Source organism: Zingiber officinale, chromosome 8B (assembly GCF_018446385.1).
Source record: "Zingiber officinale cultivar Zhangliang chromosome 8B, Zo_v1.1, whole genome shotgun sequence".
In the NCBI taxonomy this organism is placed as follows: Eukaryota; Viridiplantae; Streptophyta; class Magnoliopsida; order Zingiberales; family Zingiberaceae; genus Zingiber; species Zingiber officinale.
Window position 1 is genome coordinate 70,909,457 of NC_056001.1, and position 20,003 is coordinate 70,929,459.

The 20,003-nt window shown below is 34.7% G+C and overlaps 2 protein-coding genes and 2 non-coding genes across 8 annotated transcripts; 1 reads left to right on the forward strand and 3 right to left on the reverse strand.

Moving 5' to 3' along the window:
- Window positions 1–249: 249 nt before the first annotated feature.
- On the reverse strand, window positions 250–6,217 carry LOC122017140 (eukaryotic translation initiation factor 2 subunit beta). 5 transcript variants are annotated; one of them, XM_042574668.1, is made up of 10 exons: window positions 5,997–6,215; window positions 5,684–5,761; window positions 5,417–5,522; window positions 5,283–5,338; window positions 5,141–5,189; window positions 4,525–4,622; window positions 2,951–3,096; window positions 2,102–2,244; window positions 1,592–1,677; window positions 250–550 (listed from the first exon to the last, which is right to left on the reverse strand). In XM_042574668.1, exons 2-10 carry the CDS (start codon window positions 5,726–5,728, stop codon window positions 476–478), a joined length of 804 nt encoding a protein of 267 aa, XP_042430602.1. In that variant the 5' UTR covers window positions 5,729–5,761; window positions 5,997–6,215; the 3' UTR covers window positions 250–475. The 5 variants fall into 5 exon arrangements, with proteins under 5 accessions (XP_042430602.1, XP_042430603.1, XP_042430604.1 ...); XM_042574669.1 differs by having other exon boundaries at window positions 6,021–6,214; XM_042574670.1 differs by having other exon boundaries at window positions 6,012–6,208.
- On the reverse strand, window positions 794–878 carry LOC122018328. The gene has a single exon (XR_006121742.1). It is a non-coding gene; the product is annotated as a small nucleolar RNA SNORD34 (small nucleolar RNA).
- On the reverse strand, window positions 1,114–1,196 carry LOC122018327. Its single transcript, XR_006121741.1, has one exon. It is a non-coding gene; the product is annotated as a small nucleolar RNA SNORD34 (small nucleolar RNA).
- Window positions 6,218–9,728: 3,511 nt separating the features above from the next.
- On the forward strand, window positions 9,729–19,400 carry LOC122014745 (E3 ubiquitin-protein ligase RNFT1-like). Its single transcript, XM_042571142.1, has 8 exons — window positions 9,729–10,582; window positions 11,139–11,215; window positions 11,977–12,145; window positions 16,512–16,600; window positions 17,419–17,583; window positions 17,711–17,785; window positions 18,701–18,804; window positions 19,002–19,400. The coding sequence occupies exons 1-8, from the start codon at window positions 9,946–9,948 to the stop codon at window positions 19,105–19,107; spliced, it is 1,422 nt and encodes a 473-aa protein (XP_042427076.1). The 5' UTR covers window positions 9,729–9,945; the 3' UTR covers window positions 19,108–19,400.
- The last annotated feature ends 603 nt before the right edge of the window (window positions 19,401–20,003 follow it).

A 20,003-nucleotide genomic window follows, 5' to 3' on the forward strand; every position in this document is an offset into this window, starting at 1 on the left:
CATCTTCAAAATTTACCCAATGAAACACACTGACCTTCTTAATCTTCTTTGTGAACATCTCTGAAATCCAACCCTAAATAGTTTTAAGAAATTGTAGGGCTGCAGGATGTCGGTTTATGAGCAATACACACTGACCTTAAATCTTCTTTGTGATCTCTGAAATCCAACCCTAAATAGTTTTAAGAAATTGTATGGCTGCAGGATGTCGCTTTATGAGCAATTTACAGACACTTCCAAAACCATTAAAGCTAAGAAGCAAAAAAATGCATCTCAAATAATTTTTTTTTGGAACTTTGACAATTTTAACAAAGCTAGCAAATCCAACCACATTTACGTTAGGACACATAAATACTTGATCATACTGATGGATGCTAAACAGGCAAATAATTGAATGTATAAATGAAATACTGAGATTCTGGGACGCTATTTCTTTTTGGTTTTAGAAAAGCAAGAAACAAACAGGCAAATGCTCAGCTCAAGTGCCTTTGCGGCGTTTCACAAGTGCAACAAAACCAGCCTTGATAGGAGCGACTGAACGCGAAGAGCCACACTGCACAAGATGAGCTAATTCGTTATGCAAAAAGAAAACCAAGGAGTAGAAGAAACAAAAGTAAGTTCTATAACAGGGAGATTAAAATTGCAGTACAATTTCCAAGAAAACGATGAGACAGATAGCATGAGGTGAGGTTTTATACAGACTGCATCAATCAGCATATTGTTTGTGTTCTAACAATGCGTGATTTTGCTTACAGATGCTGTGCTCTTTAGCATGAGTGCATGCTTTAACACTTCATAAAGCCTCAGAACAACGTATTCTTTTATCATACAGCAATCAAGCAATGTAGGCAAATATAAGTCGTTGATCATCATGGGCATTTTGATGAATTCCAACATGAAATGTTGCTATACGCAAATGCAGAAGCATAAAAAGAAAATTACAATTTGAACACCATATCAAGAATGAAGATTAGATAGCTTAAAAGTTATGGAGTCTGCACCACATATTTATGAACATGAAGTGTCAATGATGACAAAGGACGAATCCGAATATTGTTTACTGTTTTACATAAAGTAAAATCCAATCTGCTTATATTTTAAATTTTAATCCTTACAAGAGCCTCAGAACAACTCGATATTTTTATCATACAGCTAATCAAGCAATGTAGGCAAAATATTAGTCGGTCATCATAGGCACTGTGACGAATATAAATAAACATATGGTCCACAAATAAAGGAATGAGGAGAACAATATTCCATTATCATTTTAGAAAAGGTGCAGTCTCAACTAACTGAACAAAAAAAGAATATCCAGTGTAATTTTCTAGAATGTCTGAATATACCCCTGCTGGGTGACAACTAGATACGAAGAGATATTAGTTGTTATATTTGTCATAAAAAATCAAATCACATCATGTTTTATCAGAACACCTTGTTTTTTATCATACAACTAATCATGAAATATAGGCAAAAGTATGTTAGTTGATCATCATAGATGTTATGGAACATAGATAGTAGTAGAAAACATCCACAAACAGGATCTAAGTAAAACAATCAATTAACTAAGACATGTGCAATCAGTTTAAGTGCTCACCTGTTCACAACGAAGAAAGAACAATCGGTTCTCCTTTGAAAGTATGGTATCAGGACTTTTGCAGCCATTGCAAATGACATACTCATCTGAACAAAAATAATGATGATTATGGGTCAAATCAGAAAGAAACACGACATATGACACACTTAAGTGGGCAGATGAATATGGGCGAATGGCCTGGAGGGAGATCCTGTTTTCTTCCCCTTTCCCTCCACTACCCCCCATCCCTTATCCTATGCATCCACCCGAGTAAACAGGCTGTTAAAGTATGCTAGTAACCAGCAGGCTACAATGTGTTATGATGAGCTGAGTTACAAACCCAAGTTTTAAATGAAGCGGTACTTTGATTTGTGTTGCCAGTTCAAATGAGAAAATATTCTAATGATCAAAATATATCCAAAGTTAAAAAAGTAGACAGCAGAAACCAGTAATGATATGCAGTAAACAGACCACCGATAATGACAGTTGATGCATCAGAAATTAAATTTCAAATTTCTCATAAAAGCTTACTGATGTATCTTCTAAGGATGCCCTCAAAATTTTTGGGGGCAAATCTACCCTTAATAACCAGTCTCTGCTGTCCATCAAGCGATCCATTTGTTCCCATTTCAGCAAGTAAAAAATTCATAACATGCTCTGGTTGCCTATGCATCCTGGAAAACACAGCCATTTTTAGAACAATGCAAGTTTGCCATCATCAAGACATGAAAACAAGAAAAAAGATGCTATGAAAATTTCCCGTGTAAGAGATTTATGGTAACGTAAACAAAAGAAATAGGCTTTGGCTGAAGTTATAAAAAAGGTAGCCCGGTGCACGAAGCTTCCGCTATGCGGGGTCCTGGGGAAGGATTCATTGTACGCAGTCTTACCTTGCAAAAAGAGGTTGTTTCCAAGATTCGAACCCGTGACCTTTTGGTCACAAAACAACAACTTTACCGTTGCGCCAAGGCTCCCCTTCGCTTTGGCTAGAGTTATAGCAGATGAAATTTACAATTTCAGACTAACCAACAAAATGATTTTCATATTAACAGCAACTTGATTTTCAAGTTGCATAAAAGAGATCAGGGACATGGCAAAAGTAACCGAAAAACACAAAAGTGAACATGCCAAGTTTACAACAGGAATGAGGAAAATTAATGTGGAAAACAGGCCTAAGATCATCTTGCATATTGACCATTCCAGCACAATAAACCAGCCAAGCTTATCCTAATACAACAGACGTTATTGCTTGACAAGCTTTAAAAATTGTACATCAAAAAAGTAGTATCCATAATGACATATAAGAAACAGCATGAATGTGCTAGCTATTAGAAAGACTGATGTAAAAGAGCATCCAAACATAAAAGAAAGAAGTCATACGTTTTGCAAAGATCCATAAAGTTCACAAAAACTGTCTTCTTGGTTCCTTCTCTAAGAACTTGTGGAGGCCTCATCACAGTTCTACGCCTATCTCCAGCAAGATCAGGGTTATTCTCACGCAGTATGTTAAATACTCGACCCATAAGCTGCATTGTCATATGTAAATATCATGAGTTCAAACAAAAACCTAAGAACCATAATTCTTTTGAAAGAAACAAGAGGCCAGCAGCCATGGAACTGTAGCACAGGCCTCCGTAAATTAAACTTACAACATAGCATAGAAACCAAAGTTTAAAATCTTAACCCGTGCCGAGGTTTCGCTCCTAGACAGAAACAATACGATTTCAGTATCGTATCATGACATGTCGATATGGTTTTGATATTTTTTTTATTTATATACAGTAATTATTAATATGTTGGTGTATAATTTAAAAATGAATTGTATATTAATTTTATATAAGTTCTCCATTATTGAACAACTTAATATTGTTAAAAAAATAATTAAATATAGTTTTTTTAAATAAAATTGATCTATCAACGAATCAAATTAAAATTGATACATCATAATATGTTACTTTATTAATACTAAAAAGAGTGGCGTGTATTAGATGAAAGCATTGGTTCTTTAAATAATCATAATTATATAAATTAATACAAAAGATGCTATTTTATATATAATCATTATATAAATTAACTATTTATTCATTTAATTAATTATTAATTTAAATAATATATATTTAAAATAGTAAAAAAATTAAAATATCAATTAAACATTAAAACAGTAAACAATTTTAAAAAATATCAAAATATAAATTTAATTTATTAGATTTTTTATTTTTATTTTTTGAATTTTTAACTAAAAGTTAAAACAATAAAAAAAACATATTATTAATTAATAAAATTTATTAAAATTTTAAATATATTTTTATATATTTTATTAGGATAATTTAATTAGGATTTATTAAAGCCTCTTTGAAGTATCACATTTAAATTGAGAATTGTTTTGATTAATTAAATCTAATTTTAATTTTCTTCGGTGAATAGGAGCATCGCGCTCGTGTGATGCCCCTCCAACGGCATCGCACATTGCGGGACACCTCCGACCCATCTTCTGGCGCACAACACGCGAGCGTGACTCACGCAAAATTGTCGCACATACAGTGCCGGTTTCGCTCCACCGTTCGAAAAAAATTGCTCGTGCTGCCTGGCACGGAATGATATTTCAATCACTGATAAAGAGAGAATCTGAGTTTGGTTGGTCATTAAAGGGGGTACAATGATTGTAACCAAAGAAAACATCAACTAAGATGGTTGCAGAAGTGTACAGTGTAATTATTTACTCTCTCCCGCCCCTCCAAAAAACACATTCATCACTTTAGTTTATTAAAACCAATGTAACAATCTAATGAGTGCATTACACATAAGAAACGAAAACAAACTTTCAAAACTATCCCCACCCAAAGAATTTTCTGGAACATGTACTTCAAAAGGACAGCTACTATAAAACTTAAACAAAGTCATTTTTCAAGAACATCTTCAATAGGATAAAAATATGGAAAATAAGTTGACGACACCTCTTCGTACTTATAATCACGATCAGTTCCTTCCCAAGGATATCGACTAACACCAAGGACAATGCCTTCTCCTTCTTCATCCTCCCCAACTTGATCACCTGATGATCAAATTACATTGTTATCTGATATCCAATTCATCAAAAAGATTTTCTTGAATTTCTAATGGTAAAAGTGAATGCTGCATATGCTTCACTATGCATAGTTCAAAAACGTCACTAGGCGACTTATCCTAAGGTGCTCCTAGTTAATGTAAATAGCTGAAGGGCACCTTAATTGTTTTAAAATTAGCCAAAAACAACTTTTTATTTAAATATTTACTTTTGCACAAATGACCCTAGACAAGAATTGCAAGACTCAATATAAAGTGAATGCCAATGTAGTTAAACTCAAAAGAGAGTAAGCTGAGTTTAAAAACTCAGTGAACTTGGTTCATTGCAAATTGACACTCAATACCATGGATAACTGAGTAATTATGTTTTAAGAGCATGAATATTTTATTTTGCTCAAAATGCATATTCATTATTCAGAATGTATCCCATATTTGAATTTTTAAGAACACAAATTAAATTATCCCATACAAATCAGAATTGGCAGACTTTATGCAAATAGATCTTACCAGTTTGGTCTTGGTCTCCATTTTCATCATTCAGGAAGTTGGTTTCAACCTGTCAACAGATAAACAAAAGAATGATATATTTAAGAAAAAAAAATAGTTATAGCAAATTTGACACAAATCAGAGTAGAGCTTTCCTACTGACAGGTTTCTTCTTCTTTTTCTTCAAGCCAACTAAACTTGGTTCACTTGTTTCAGTAACTGCACGAAGGAAATACTTTTATTTTTAAAACTCCATATAAGATTTAAAGAGTAGAGAGTTTTCAACAATAACCATACCAGTTAGATTTTCTGTTTTCTCAGTTAATTTGTCTAGCACTTCAGCAGGATCCTGAACCACAGGTTTCTTCTTTTTCTTCTTCTTAGTTGGATCAAAGGGCAAAATCTACATCCATTGTTTCCAAAAAAGAAAATAATTAACAGGGAAAAATTGCTGCGGAGAAGGGCAAAATTGACGGCAGACCAAAGTGGCCAAATACCACAGGAGCAATACAACCAACAATTCAATAACAAGAACTAGCTAGCGAAAACCCAGTAATCAAATACCTCAGGCACCTCTTCCTTCAGCTCTGTAGGATCCTCACCCGTCATATTGTTCTCGACTTCAAATGCCCAAATCTGAATCTGAAGAAACCGTAAACAGCAATCCAATCAGAGCAAAAAACAACAACCGGAGAAAGGAACCATCAGATCGAAGCTCTGATACCAAACGTAAACAGAAAACAAACACATAAGAAGACTAGGAACAGATCTCGAACAAGATCAGCCACACTCCACATCCCATTTCCCCCAAACTAAAGCGTGCTACATCTCCATCAAATCGAATACAACGAAATCATCGACTAGAAATCTCAAGTACCTGGTAACAACTCACAATCCAAACCTGTATCCCGTAGTCGTTAACGAGCTACTCCGCGGCGAAGGCAGCAAAAACAGCTCTGTAGTATCCTCCCTTGACGGACGCTACTATGGCTGCACTGCAGCGTGCTGGCTATTTATAGTTAGGTTGACGCTCGGGGTAGGGTTTTGCTGCGATGCCGCTGCAGTCAACCCCTTGATCCGGCCCATTGAACCATGACAAATCCAGAGGTTTTGATTAGGACGGTACATGAACGTGAATAAATTTGATGTTCCATAAGCTTATTTATATTTTATCAATTAAATAAATATTTTTTTTTAAAAAAAATATTAAATTAAACAAATAATCTTCAACATTTACGTTCAACTCGTTTCCATTCAATATTCTTAAATTATATACATCGATAAAAATTTTATTAACCTGCTAAATAATTTTTTTTAAAATAAATAAATAAATTTATATTATCAAATTCAATAATTAACCTAAGAAATTTAAAATATAAAAATTTTAAATAATCAAATAAATTCTAATTAAAAACTTGATAATATCTCATTCTCACGAAAAGAAATCAAATCAATTTTAAACACCCGTGATTTTATAGTTTGATTTAACTTGATTACTTTATTACATAAACTTTAGCACCGTAAAACTTAGACCTACTAGTTTAATTTACTCATTTACGGACTTATGACATCTTTGATATAAGGTTTATGAGAAGTTTATAGAATTAAAAAAAATTGAATAAACAAATTTGAACTATTATAGAGATGATGTTTCCATATGTAGTTTAAGATTATAGTAAAGATTTAAATATACTTTTTTATCTTAAAATTGATGTAATATATGTATGGAGTCATACAACTATATGTCATGAATTGAATCATAAAAAAGCTCTTTTAGAATATTTTCAATGGTTAAACCTCTAAATAAGGTTTTTTTTGTAGCCCCCAATGTATCACATCAATGTTACATCAAAAATAAAAAAATCTACTATTTTCTCTACAATGAAAAAATTTTCTTATAACTTTTTGGTAGACCCTACATTACAAATCATATAACTTTTTACATTACAAATAGCAAATTAAAATGCAACACTAGTTTATCATTAATTACAAGCTTTATCTTTAAGAGAACACAAAACATATTTGAATTTTTAATACCACTTAGGGCATCTCCAATAATTAAACATTTTCATATTTTTTTTTATAATTTTTAATATGTCACATCAATATCACATTAAAAGTAAAAAAAGCTACTATTCTTTCTACAATAAAAAAAACCTCCATATATATATATATATATATATATATATATATATTTATTTTTTTTTGAGTCCTACATTATAAATCATATATCTTTATTTATTATTTTTAATTTAATATCCCTATATAATTTTATTTAATATTTTAATTAATTTTGATCTTTAATTTAATTTATTTATAAATTTTATTTAATAAATTAATTAATTAATGATTTTTTAATTTTATTTTATTTAATATTTAATTAACTTACAAATTTTAATTTAATTATAGTCATTGTATTTTTTAACTTATCAAATATATTTATTTATTTATCTTCAAAAGAAAGGACTACACCTTGATCATTCATGAAAATAAAATTATTATAATTAAATGTTTCATAAAATTATCTTCATCTTTCATTGATTACTTTCGTCAAGTGTCCATATATGTTCAACCAAGTCAACTCGAAATTGATGATGTGTTTTATTATAACGTAACTCGCAGTTTCTCCGGAGGTATTCTTGGAATTTGGGTGTGGAGCCCTGTCTTACCCTCGTTTGGAGGATTTTCTTCATCTCCCATCAAATTGGATACGGCTCCCCCCTCATCCTCAACAATCATATTGTACAAAATAATACATGTATACATGATATCCCTGGACCAATATTGCCCTGGGCCTCTAACTATTGCCCAACTAGTTTAGAGAACTCCAAATGTCTGCTCGACATCTTTTCTTACAGTCTATTATTTTTCCTCGAACTTTTTTCTCTTTGGATCCTCGGAGCATGGAAAACTCTCGACGAAGGTAGCCCAAGTTGGGTAAATCTCATTTGTTAGATAATATCCTTTAGTATATGTTGTATCGTTTATTGTAAAATAAGCCTCTGGTGCACCTCCTTCAAAAACTTTATTGAATAGAGGTGATTCGTAAATCACATTTATATCATTACGTGATGTTGTAACTCCAAAAAAATCATGTCATATTCATAAGTCAACAGATCTGACTGTTTCAAGCACAATTGTTGGGTGTCCATGATCGCCTTGAGTAAACTGGCCTCTCTAAGCGCCAAGATAATTTTTTCATTCCCAATACATACAATCAAGGTTACCCAACATGCCAGGGAAACCATCCCTTCGCTCATGCATTTCAAGTAAATGTTAGGTGTCAGTTGCAGTTGGTTTTCTCAAGTATTGGTCCCCAAATACTTCATATACACATTTGCAGAAGTTGATCAAACAATCGATAGGAGTGGTTTCCGCAAGCCTTAGATATTCATCGGATTGGTCGGCAAGGGCTCCATATACTAATTGACGGAGAGCTGCTGTGCATTTTTGAAGTGGCGACAAGCCCATCCTTCCCACTGCATCGATTCTCCATTAAAGATTCTCTGAATGTTTTTGTAATTTTTCGACAATGCTCAAAAATATCTCTCTTCACATTCGAAATCTCGCCAAAACATTTCATCAGTATAAATTGATTAATCAGAGAAGTAATCATTGAAAAGACGAGCGTGTCTGACTTCACGCTCCCGATCCAAATATGTTCTCGTATGTGTTCCACCCGTTAAATAACTCACACATACTTCCATCAACATTTGGTGTTGTTGCATAAGCATTAGCATGAAACTTTCATCAGCAATGGGGAGCCAAGCAACGACTTACCCGAGCTATAGCTAGGGGGGTCCAGTTGATGATTAAGCTGATTTTACTTCTTCACCCCTTCTATTTTGGATTTCCAAATAGAGAAAAAAGACTTTTAGCTCGGATGACAATTTTAGCCCAGGTGGGTTATGATTCCTGGCTCCGCTAGTGTTCATCAACATCATCTGTTAGTTCATCAGGAAGAATTGACAGATCGTATTATTTCTAGTTAGATTGTTGTCGTTTGACATTGGGAGAATTGTATAATGGATGATTAGAATGATAGGACAAATGAGTAGTTTGGATGAGCAATAATAAAAAATGAATAGTTGTAGTTTGAATGAAAAAAATAAGAAGTTCATCATCTATAAATCATGAAAATTTCAAAAATAAAATAAAATAAATATACTAATATAAATATAACAACGAATGGTTATTATTTTTCAATGATTATTAGTTCCATTCCTAAGAGAAAAAATAGGTTTAAAACATCAAACCCGCTCTTAAACAAAAAAAAATTCCAAAGTTTACCTTTCACACTCATTAATTTTTTTGTAAGCTTTTTAAATTTTACAACCCTTTTAAAAAATTTACGTTAGAGATACTCTTATGAATTATAAACTTTAAACCTCACCTCACCTCACCTCTATAAGGTTTAAACATTTTTTTTAATTTTTTTTTTATTTTATAAACGTCTTACAAAATTTACATCTAACAATTTATCATATTTTAATGAGTTTTTTATAATACTTATTCACAACTGTAACGAAAATGCGCTTAGTTTTTGATCTGGTCTAATAAAAACACCAGTCATTTTCGTACCTCAAGTCGCGTCTTTGGTCCACGAAATGTCGTGTCTAAGAAAGAGAAACCTTGGGCTGATGGGAAACCGAGACCGGTTCTTAATCGATCAACGCTTGAAAGATCTGCCATCGTCTTCCTCCTCCGTGCTCGATTGAGATCGTTTAGGGTTTCTCCGCAACCCTCTCGGCACCCATCATACTCGTCCATCGAAATTCTGTGAGGATTTTTTTTGAGGTTTTTCTTCTACAATTTGGTCGCCGTTGATGGAGTCGTCCGGCGGAGGACTAGGCCCCCAACGGAGCCGGTCTGCTTCTCCCAGTAGAAGGTCGTCGAGAAGGTACCATATGCAGCTTGCTCCGTCGAGTTTCATCCGTGCGCGGCTTTCCGATGCGTTGGAGCACTTGGGGGTTTTACGGGCCGCGGCGAATCACAGGGAGGAGGCGAGCTTGATGGCGTCGGCGTTGAGGGGCCGTGGTTCTGGCCGTATGATCGGGGAGTCCGTGGTTTCTAGTGGTAGCGAAGGTGAGGTGGCGATTCGAATTATTGGCGTGGGAGATCAGGAGAGTCTGCGGGCGGGGGCGAGCGCGGGGACTGGGAGAGATGGGGATTCCGGTGGTCCAGGTGCTCCCAGTGAATCGATTTCTTCTTTGTCGAGGAGTCAAGTAGGAGATGAACGGAGTGGCGATGAGGTTGGTGAGTCGGCGTCGTCAGCATCTTCATCGACGGCGTCGGTGACCACCGCTGGTAGCAGCGCGGACGAAGCGGCAAACGCCACAGGAGGAAGTAGTGGAGACTCGGTGCACCAGAGATATGATATACAGCAAATAGCAAGGTGGACCGAACAGATACTGCCATTCTCCTTGTTGCTTTTGGTGGTTTTCATCAGACAGCATTTGCAAGGTGTGACTATATGGGTATCAACTGTTCATTTTCCCCCCATTCATTGTGATGTCCATGAGTACAATATGTGATTGAGCCTTATCCATTTCTTAAGCTTATGTGCTATCTTCTAAAATTTGAAACAACTTATCAAAGAAATGCCATGCTGCTATTGATTATGTGACATTATTAATTGGCTGCTAGAGGTTTCTTTGGGTACATCAGGAGTGATAGAAATTTCTGTCATTCTCTTTTCTTTTGTCTGGGTAATTCATTCAGATGATAAGTTTGGGAAAATCACATGCTAAAATTTTGGGTACACAAAATGATATTATCATGCTTATCAAATTTTCATTCTTTTAATGATATTATTTGGGCAAGTCATCTGCTCACTTGGAGACGGTCTTTTATTGGAGTTTGAATCCAATATTTACATGCTGTAGTCTGGTATCTTACCTTTATATCTACTCCTTATATAATAAACTTCATTGAAATAAACTATTCGTGTTTTTCAGCATGGATAAAAGATTATATTTTATATAATTTCCCCTTTGTGATATTTTGTGCAACCTGACAGGATTCTTCGTAACTATTTGGATTGCTGCAGTGATGTTCAAGTCTAATGATATTCTGAGGAAACAGACTGCTTTAAAGGTCTGTATCCCTAATCCACATTTTATCTCTTTCAATGTGCAACCTACTCTGGATATATGAAAATTGTTGTTAGATAATATTGTCCATAAAAAAATGTGTATTTACCTGAGCCTCGTTTCTAGACCTATAATCGGCAATTTGGAATGTTTGGCTGCCTCCAGTAAATTTGAAATACAAATGGCCAAATGAATTATGAAGGTTCTTACATAATTTGTTGGCCTAACTAAAGGAGAAATTAAATGTTGGATATAGGCTAAAAGTTTTGTGCAACTTTTTTTTTCAGTGAGCTCACACTTTAATGGTCGATTTTTCCAGTAATAAAAGACATAATGCAGGTTATCCTAATTGAGAAGGCACCACACACCACATATACAACTGACTACTAGTTTAATTTTGACTCCAGTAAATACTCAATAACATGTGATGTAAGTTACATACACCTCCCAAGATGGCCATTTTGGAGAAGTATTCACACAACCGACATACATATCCTTTTGAAGTTATGCGTAAGTGATAATGCAATATTTTGTAGTTTATATGAACTTATATTTTGTCTTGCTTCCAAAATGGCTCAGGATTAAATCAAGCAAAAGGTTACATTTTTTTTTATCTTAGAATTTCATGAAATTTAGTGAGATAATAAAAACATTTTGATAAAAAAAAATCACTTTGAGTGCATTGTTGATATCTAGATTTTTCCAGTGAAGAATAAAACCTAAATTTCTGGAATGAACTAGACCTTCTGATTTTGGTCTGTGCAGGGTGAGAGAAAAATATCTGTGCTTGTTGGGATGACCTTAGTCTTCATGATTCATGTGTTTGGAGTCTATTGGCAGTACAGAAATGATGATCTTCTATACCCACTGATAATGCTGCCCCCCAAAGAAATACCACCATTTTGGCATGCCATATTTATCATTATGGTCAATGGTATCTGCAACACTGATTTCTATCTTCTTAATGTTACAATTTCCATGAAACTCTATTTTTTTTTTTGCATACTACATACTAATTTACTGTCATATCTGATCAAATGTTCGACTTTCCATTTGCGTTAACATTGCTTCTGCTTTACAGTTTCCTTTAGTTCATGCAAATCTATTTCAGTTTTACATTTATTTTTGTTAAAGTTGTTATGGTTAATAGTTATTCAGTTATACTTTAGCTGCACATGGGTTATTTAGTTATTCGATATTATGTTTGAGCCTTAAATATACAGTATGATTGTTCTCTCTTAATGAACACTACAATATTTTTCCTCTCAATTTGGTGTCACAGTATCTTCGCAGGTTAGATCAAGGTTAAGGTTTTCATTCAAACCTTTTAGGTGGAGATTGAGTTTCTGATGTGAAGGTGTGCCCTCCTCTCCATGTCACGTCCCTTCTCTCCATTTCTTAGTATTGACACCATGGTATGCAACACCCAAATGTGCCCAAACCTACTTTGAAGTTGAGGCTTAGTGGCCCACCCTTAAAAAATGAGGGCCAACTTGAAAAATAGGAAAAAAGAATCCAATTGATGTCAAAATGTAGGAGTGCTTAAAATGCAACTATGTTGCATGGATACGGATACGGGTATCGTATCAGATACGACACGGATACAGCAATACGGAAAATTTGGGAGGCAAATACTAGAAGTGAAAGGTTTTAGAGTTAGTAAAATAAAAATATTATATATATATATATATATATATATATATATATATATATATATATATATATATATATATATATATATATATATATATATATATATATATATATATATCGTATTAAAAATTAAAAATCCTAGAATAGAAAATCATGTTCATATTACATCAACCATAATATCCATTACAAAAAAAAAGTAAACATAACAAAATGCAGCACATCAAATACATCTTAAATAAACAAGTAAAAAAAATCAAATATCTGTATCAGTCTCATCACCAACATCGCCTTCGTCAGTAAATAAGACTGACTCCAATTCAGGTTCATCAAGAGACAAATTGGCAATTTCAAGGATAGCAGCACCCTCCATGTCCATGGAATCAAATCCATCTACTCCAACATCCCACATCTTACTTTCTCCTTCATTATAATGTGGACTCCTCCTAGATAAAAGACGAAGATTATAGTGAACATATACCAAATCTTCCGCTCTTTGTGGTGTTATCTTGTTCCTCTTCAATGAGTGTATGAAATTGTAGGTGCTCCAATTTCTCTCACAAGAAGAAGAAGAAGAAGATGGATGCCCAAGTAGCTTTAAAGCTAAACTTTAAAGAGTTGGTGTAGAAGCACCATGGATAACCCACCACTTAGTTGGAGACATCAAACCTCGATCACACATTGAATCATTATCAGAAAAATCATCAATGGAAGCTGAAAAAGAGGCAAACTCCTCATTAACACTTCTTCGTTTGGATGAATTGGAGTAATATCTTTCAATGCACTTTTTCCTTTCCCTTAAAACTTCGATATCCCTATGAGGAGGAAGACGATTGGGGACTCTTGGAGCCACTCATGGCTATAGTACCTACATAAAAAGATTGATAGTTTAACATCATTCATGAACTAATATTTCTAATTTGTTAAAATTTAGAAAGTTAAAATTTTTTAGAGCTTTACCTTGAATTCAAAGAATGCGCCAAACAATGAAGAGGTGTATTGCTTTTATTCCATCACTCCACTAGAATATTATGAACAACCTCATAAAACTTTGAATCTCCACTATGAGGCCCCTTTGAGATAGCGACTCTCATTTTTTCTATCATTTCATCCCACCACTTATAGACAAAATGAAGACAAGGTTGATCAGTGTCTGCTTTCTTTAGCATCTCATAAATTGAACTTGTGAAAGCAACTATATAATCAAATTTTTTTCCCCAAAATTGATCATCCATTATCTTGTACTTCGCTACTCTGGCCTTCACTACATCATCCTCGCACAAATCCCATCTTTCACTAATCACCATGTTTTCAAGACATTTCTTGATTTGCCTGAACCTTTTAAGCATAATGATTGTGGAAGCAAATCAAGTATCCGCAAGTGATAACATCTTCAAGTTTGAGTTATCGTTGAACATCAATAATCTCATATTGTGATTCATGATAAAATTCTTGATCATTGAAGCATCATTTGCTACTTCTGAAAGGCTTCTTTGTTTTGTAGAGAGTCAGTCGGTGCACAAATATTCTTCAAAGCAAGATTCAATGTGTGCACAACGCAAGGAGTCCAAAATATGTGTGGGTACTTTGCCTCAACGAGTAACCCAGCAGCTTTGCAAACAGAAGCATTATTGGTGACCACTTGGACAACATTCTGATGTCCCACTTCATTTATGACATTAATGAGCAACTTAGAGATGAAAGCTTTATCCTTGTACTCACCTTCACAATTTATCGTCTTCAAAAACATAGGACCACTTTTATACACTACCATGATATTAATTAGCGGTTTTCTTTGCACATCCGACCACCCATCACTACAAATACTAACTCCCTTTTGTTTCCAAGCAGCTTTTGTTGGCTCCAAAAGCTTTCCAATATGAGCTTTTTCTTTTTGAAGAAGTGAAGTTTTCAATAAATTGTATCCAGGTGGAAGATAATCTGGAATTGTTCGTTGAGTAGTCAAACTGAAAGCACGAACATAATGAGGATTCATAGCAATATTGAAAGATAATCCCCGGTGTAAAACAACCTTGCAATTTCAGGGTGGAGCTTATCTATGGCGTTTAAGTTAAAAGTTTTTTCAAGCGGGCCAAGTGGTCCTTTCCTCTTCTTTGTTGGATTATCATTTTGCAAAATACCACTAGAACAAAATGAGGATTTTGAAGCCATATTTGATGATCCAAAAGACGAAGGCAACGTAACTTCTTTCTGTTTAGAATTCTTTTTTCTCAATTCCGCATCATCAATAAGTTGTTGCATACGCTTCATTTGATCCATTGTAACAGCCGTACAACCTTCAATTCCAGCACCTTTTTGTTTTAACAGGTGTGCTCACACTCTTGAATATGATCCTTTGCACACTTTACTATATATATTGCATGACCAAGTGACATTTCTTCCTCTTGTCTTTTCCACCTTGGTTACAAATTTCCACAAAGGAGAATAATCATCAACATCCTCCTGTGCACTCTCATTTTGAAAACTTTCCATGGAAAATAGGCTGAAAATAACAATTAAGAAGCAGCGAAGGGGGGCCTATTGTTAAACTTACCAGAAACTTACCAAAAGCAAAGATAAATTCGTGATCTCAGAAGGGAAAACAAAAAAGTAAACTTACCAAAAAGAGGGCAGCAATGGGAAGCAATGGCGGGCTTCTGCGAGCAGCGTCGGGCTTTTGCGAGCAGCACTAGACTTTTGCGAGCAGTGACGGGCTGCTGCGAGCAGCGGTGGGCTGCTTCTGAGCAGTGGCGGACTTCTACGAGCAGTGGCGGGTTGCTGTTGAGTAGTGGAGGGCTTCTGCGAGTAGCGGCAGGTGACGGAGAGAGACGGAGAGCGCTGGTGAGCAGCGGAGAGCGCTAGTGAACAGTGGAGAGCGCTAGCGAATATCAGAGAGCGCATGCGACGACGGTGTAGGCGACAGTCGCGATGAAGAAAGGTCGTGTTGCGATGGAAAAAGAGAATCGGGAGTAAGGAGAGTAATTTAGGGTTTTTTTTCCATTTGAATAAATAGTCCTCATAATTTTATTATTTTTCAATTTTACCATCAATTTTTAATTTTTTTTTGCAATTGAGCCCAAACGTGTCTGGAAATGTGTCCCATCCGTGTCCTAGCCATATCTGACTGGTCAAAGTTGTAAAATGTCAACGACATGGTTTTGCCGTGTTCGACACGTGTATTTGCGTGTCGTGTCCGTGTCCGACACTTCCAAAAAAATATTTTTGGAAGTGTCTGTGCTACACTGAAATGCAAATTCCAGAAAAATGAAACTGAAATAATAATTTGAGTGAGCCGTGAACGTTTGAAGATCAATCTAGGGTATCACATCATTAGAGTTCCTCAATTGTTTTTCTTAGTGTTGTGTTCTCCTCACCTTTGTCAAGTGTCTTAATTTTCTTCTTTCATGAGATATTTTCTAATTTATGTAAAGAGAGGGATATATCCATTCACTAGAAAAAATTGAACTGTCAATCAATTTTCTTGAATGTCCTTTTGATATTAAATTCATTGATGTTTTTCAAGATTTTTTATTCCTTTGTTGATTTCTTGCTAAATTTTTAGAACTCCAATGGCTAGTTAACATTTTGCATCTTTGCTTTAAATTACACCCGGAGTGCTAGCATATCTTGACCTGTTACATATGTTTCAGATATTTTGGTCCGCCAAGCAGCCATGATTCTTAAGTGTTTGCTGTTGATCTACTACAAAAATAGTAGAGGACATAACTATCGAAAGCAGGTAATCCAACATGTATTGTCTCAAGTTGTCTTTAAAGCATGTCAATAATTTATCTTCGAGTAGGTTTTACATATCTGGATAAGATCCCATGATAACAAGTAACAAATAATTTTTAGAAGAATATTAATGGTATTAACTGTTACTATTTAAATGGAGCTTAGTTTTGAGCTGCTTTGTAACTTGGAAGTGTGGGGTTGGACTGTTCCACTTATGGATTTTTAAATTGTTTAATGTGAATTTCTGAAGAAATTGAATAAAGATGTATTGCTAATTGATTTCAACATAATTCCAACTGGATGCTCGTATCCTCTCTTCAAATTTTCTTGTAGAAGAAATTGAATAAAGATGTATTGCTAATTGACTTCAACGTAATTCCAACTGGATACTCATATCCTCTCTTCAATTTTTCTTAAGCATACAAATGCATTCACTCCAACATTACAAAAAGGATCTCTAGAAAGTGTCATTAGTGACTTCAATTCTGAAACTATGAGTTCTATATTTGTTTATCATCTGAACATATAAAGTGTTGGTTGGGAAGGCGAATTTTGTCCTTGCAACAGCCATAGGCACAGCATGTGACTGTAGACCAAGGCTCGTTATTACTTGCCTCTTGCATGATCTTTTTCTCTATGCTTATATAGGAATATTTAGAATAAGCTAGGATGAATATTCAATCCAAGTTTGTAATTGCTTGAAACTGCTAAAGCTCAGCACAGTATTGAGTGATTAAGTAACCACGTAAATGTATTTAGTTACAGAATTCCCAGCAGCTTTTGGTGAAGCTAATTTTTAATTGTTTATTTATTTCTTTTCAGGGGAAATTGTTAACGCTTGTTGAATACTTCCTGCTACTATACCGCGCTCTCTTACCAACACCTGTTTGGTACCGGTTCTTCCTGAACAAGGAATATGGGAGCCTGTTCTCGTCCCTCACTACAGGGCTATATCTTACTTTCAAGTTGACTTCAGTCATTGAGAAAGTGTGCTACTCTTCTTTTTTTAGGAACTAGTGTCTCTTCTGCTAAATTTTGATACTTTTCATAAGCCTAATAATCACCATTCAGTATCATTTGGAAACATTGCCAATGTTTTTTTTACTTCTCCCAGATTCAATCATTTTTTGCTGCATTGAAAGCACTATCACGAAAAGTATATTATGGTTCTTATGCAACAACAGATCAGGTAAAATCTCAATATTTCGACTATATTAAACCTAATATAATTTAAATCTGATTGGCATGTGTACCTGTAGATATTTGATCAAGTTTCCCCTGGTTTTATGTGATCTTTTCTTGAATACTTAGTCCCTTTACTCGTAGACCTCAATGGAAGGATAAGATACTTGTAGTTAACCTGAACAACTAACTACACTTGATGACGACAACTTAGCCCCTTTTACCATGTTGGTTCACGGTGTTAGTAGTAAAGCCTTGGTCACTTGTTGTCGGGTTACATTTTGTTCAGAGTAGAGAGCAACAGAGAATGAAAATGAAACAAGAAGGAAATAGAATGAAAAATGAGAAATGGAAGAAAAAAAATGTAAGGAGAAATTTATAGTGAATTTGCTCGTGTACAGAATAGAGACATTGATTAATAACTTGTTGGTAATTAATTGGAAAGTCATTGGCACATAGCCACCAATAGAATAATGAAGTTGATTTCCTTTACCAGGAGTATGATTTTTAAGCAGTTCCTTTTGAGGCTATTAAAATATGATAAATCATTGAACAATCTGGTTTCATTAAATCGAAAAGGAAACTGGATGAGAACCATACAGGCTACAATCTAGAATTTAATTAAGAAAATCTATGCTCACATACTGAAACCAGACTGAACTGCAAGAAATTATCAGATCTATCTAGTGCTTTAAACCTGATGTACACCTTGTCTTGTAACCAATCAGTGTGTCTCTGTTCTTTGAATCCTTCTATTTCATTTGATTTTTTGATAAGTTCACTCAATGCTGAGAAATTTCCATTTGTCCCTATTCCTGTGCATTTTGACTTATTAACTGTAATAACACTACGAATGAATTCCATTGTAATCCAAAAACAAACAAAATTCTCTATATACTCACATGTTATAGAATTTTTGCAGGTTGTTGCAGCTGGTGATCTTTGTGCCATATGCCAAGAAAAAATGCATGTTCCTATCTCACTTCACTGCAGGCACATTTTCTGCGAGGACTGCGTCTCAGAGTGGTAAACTCTCTGTGATATAAAGTTGGTTTGGCCGATAGAATTCACCAGAGCATTATATATTATATTCAAATTCGATGCCTATAACTTTGCTAATTGAAATTCCACTGGAATTGGATCAGTTGATATTGATTTAGTTTCCTAACTAAATGCTGTATCTTAATTAGCTACTAACAAGGATGCATTCCCTCCCTCGTCAGGTTCGAGAGAGAACGAACATGCCCATTGTGCAGGGCATTGGTCAAGGCAGCAGGTCTCCGGTCATTCGCAGATGGCTCTACCGGCTTATTCGTTCAGTTGTTCTAGTTCCCTCATTGGCAGGATTCACTAATGCATCGGAGACTTGTCCCCTCCCAGGAAGCTATTGCCAGACTCTACAGATCGCTCGCTGCGGCTCATGACCATATTTTTGTAACACAGGTATTCCTTCGAGTGTGCACCGAAAGAGATATGTTATCGTATACGTGTTATTTCTCCCTTGCTTTCGTTCCTGTAGAATATTTACAGCATTTATCAAAATGTAAATAAGAGGATTGTCAACTCTTTTGTATTTCAGTGGATGAAAATAAATATATGAAAGGATATGCGAGTTTAACTTATTTGGTCTTCTTAGCTCATCTAGTTAGACTAAGTCAATTGGATTGATTCATTTATTAGGCCCGTGTCACTCGTCTTGCTTGACCTATCTATTTGGTCTGACTGATCCAACCAGAATACACGGCTTGCTCGGTTTGTTTGGTTCATCGGTGCGTCTAACTTAAATTAAGCTAAGTCATAAGTGTAAGACATTTAATTTTTATTCAAACTAAGCCGACTTAATGTTAAATATTTTACAAGTAAATAATAATAAAGATAAAAAAGATTTTAAAAAATCATTCTCTCTATATGCGTTCATTTTCTTAATTTTTAATCTAAATAAATAAAGTAAATTTCTATCTTATCCCCCTTATATGTCCCCTAGCGGTCAGCACCAGGAGGATGAATTATCCTAAAAATTAAAATCATTTCTCGAATTGTTACAGCTTAAGAAACTAATTAAAGAAAAAGAGGCATAAAAATTTTACTTGGTTTGTAATATTGCTAATCCAAGATGTTGAAAGCTCACTAAAATCTTCTTCGGGCGTAGAAGATTCTCAACAGTCAAAGCTCAATTACAAAGCTAAACTCAAGGTAGAACGTTTACAAGTGTTCTTCTCTGTATT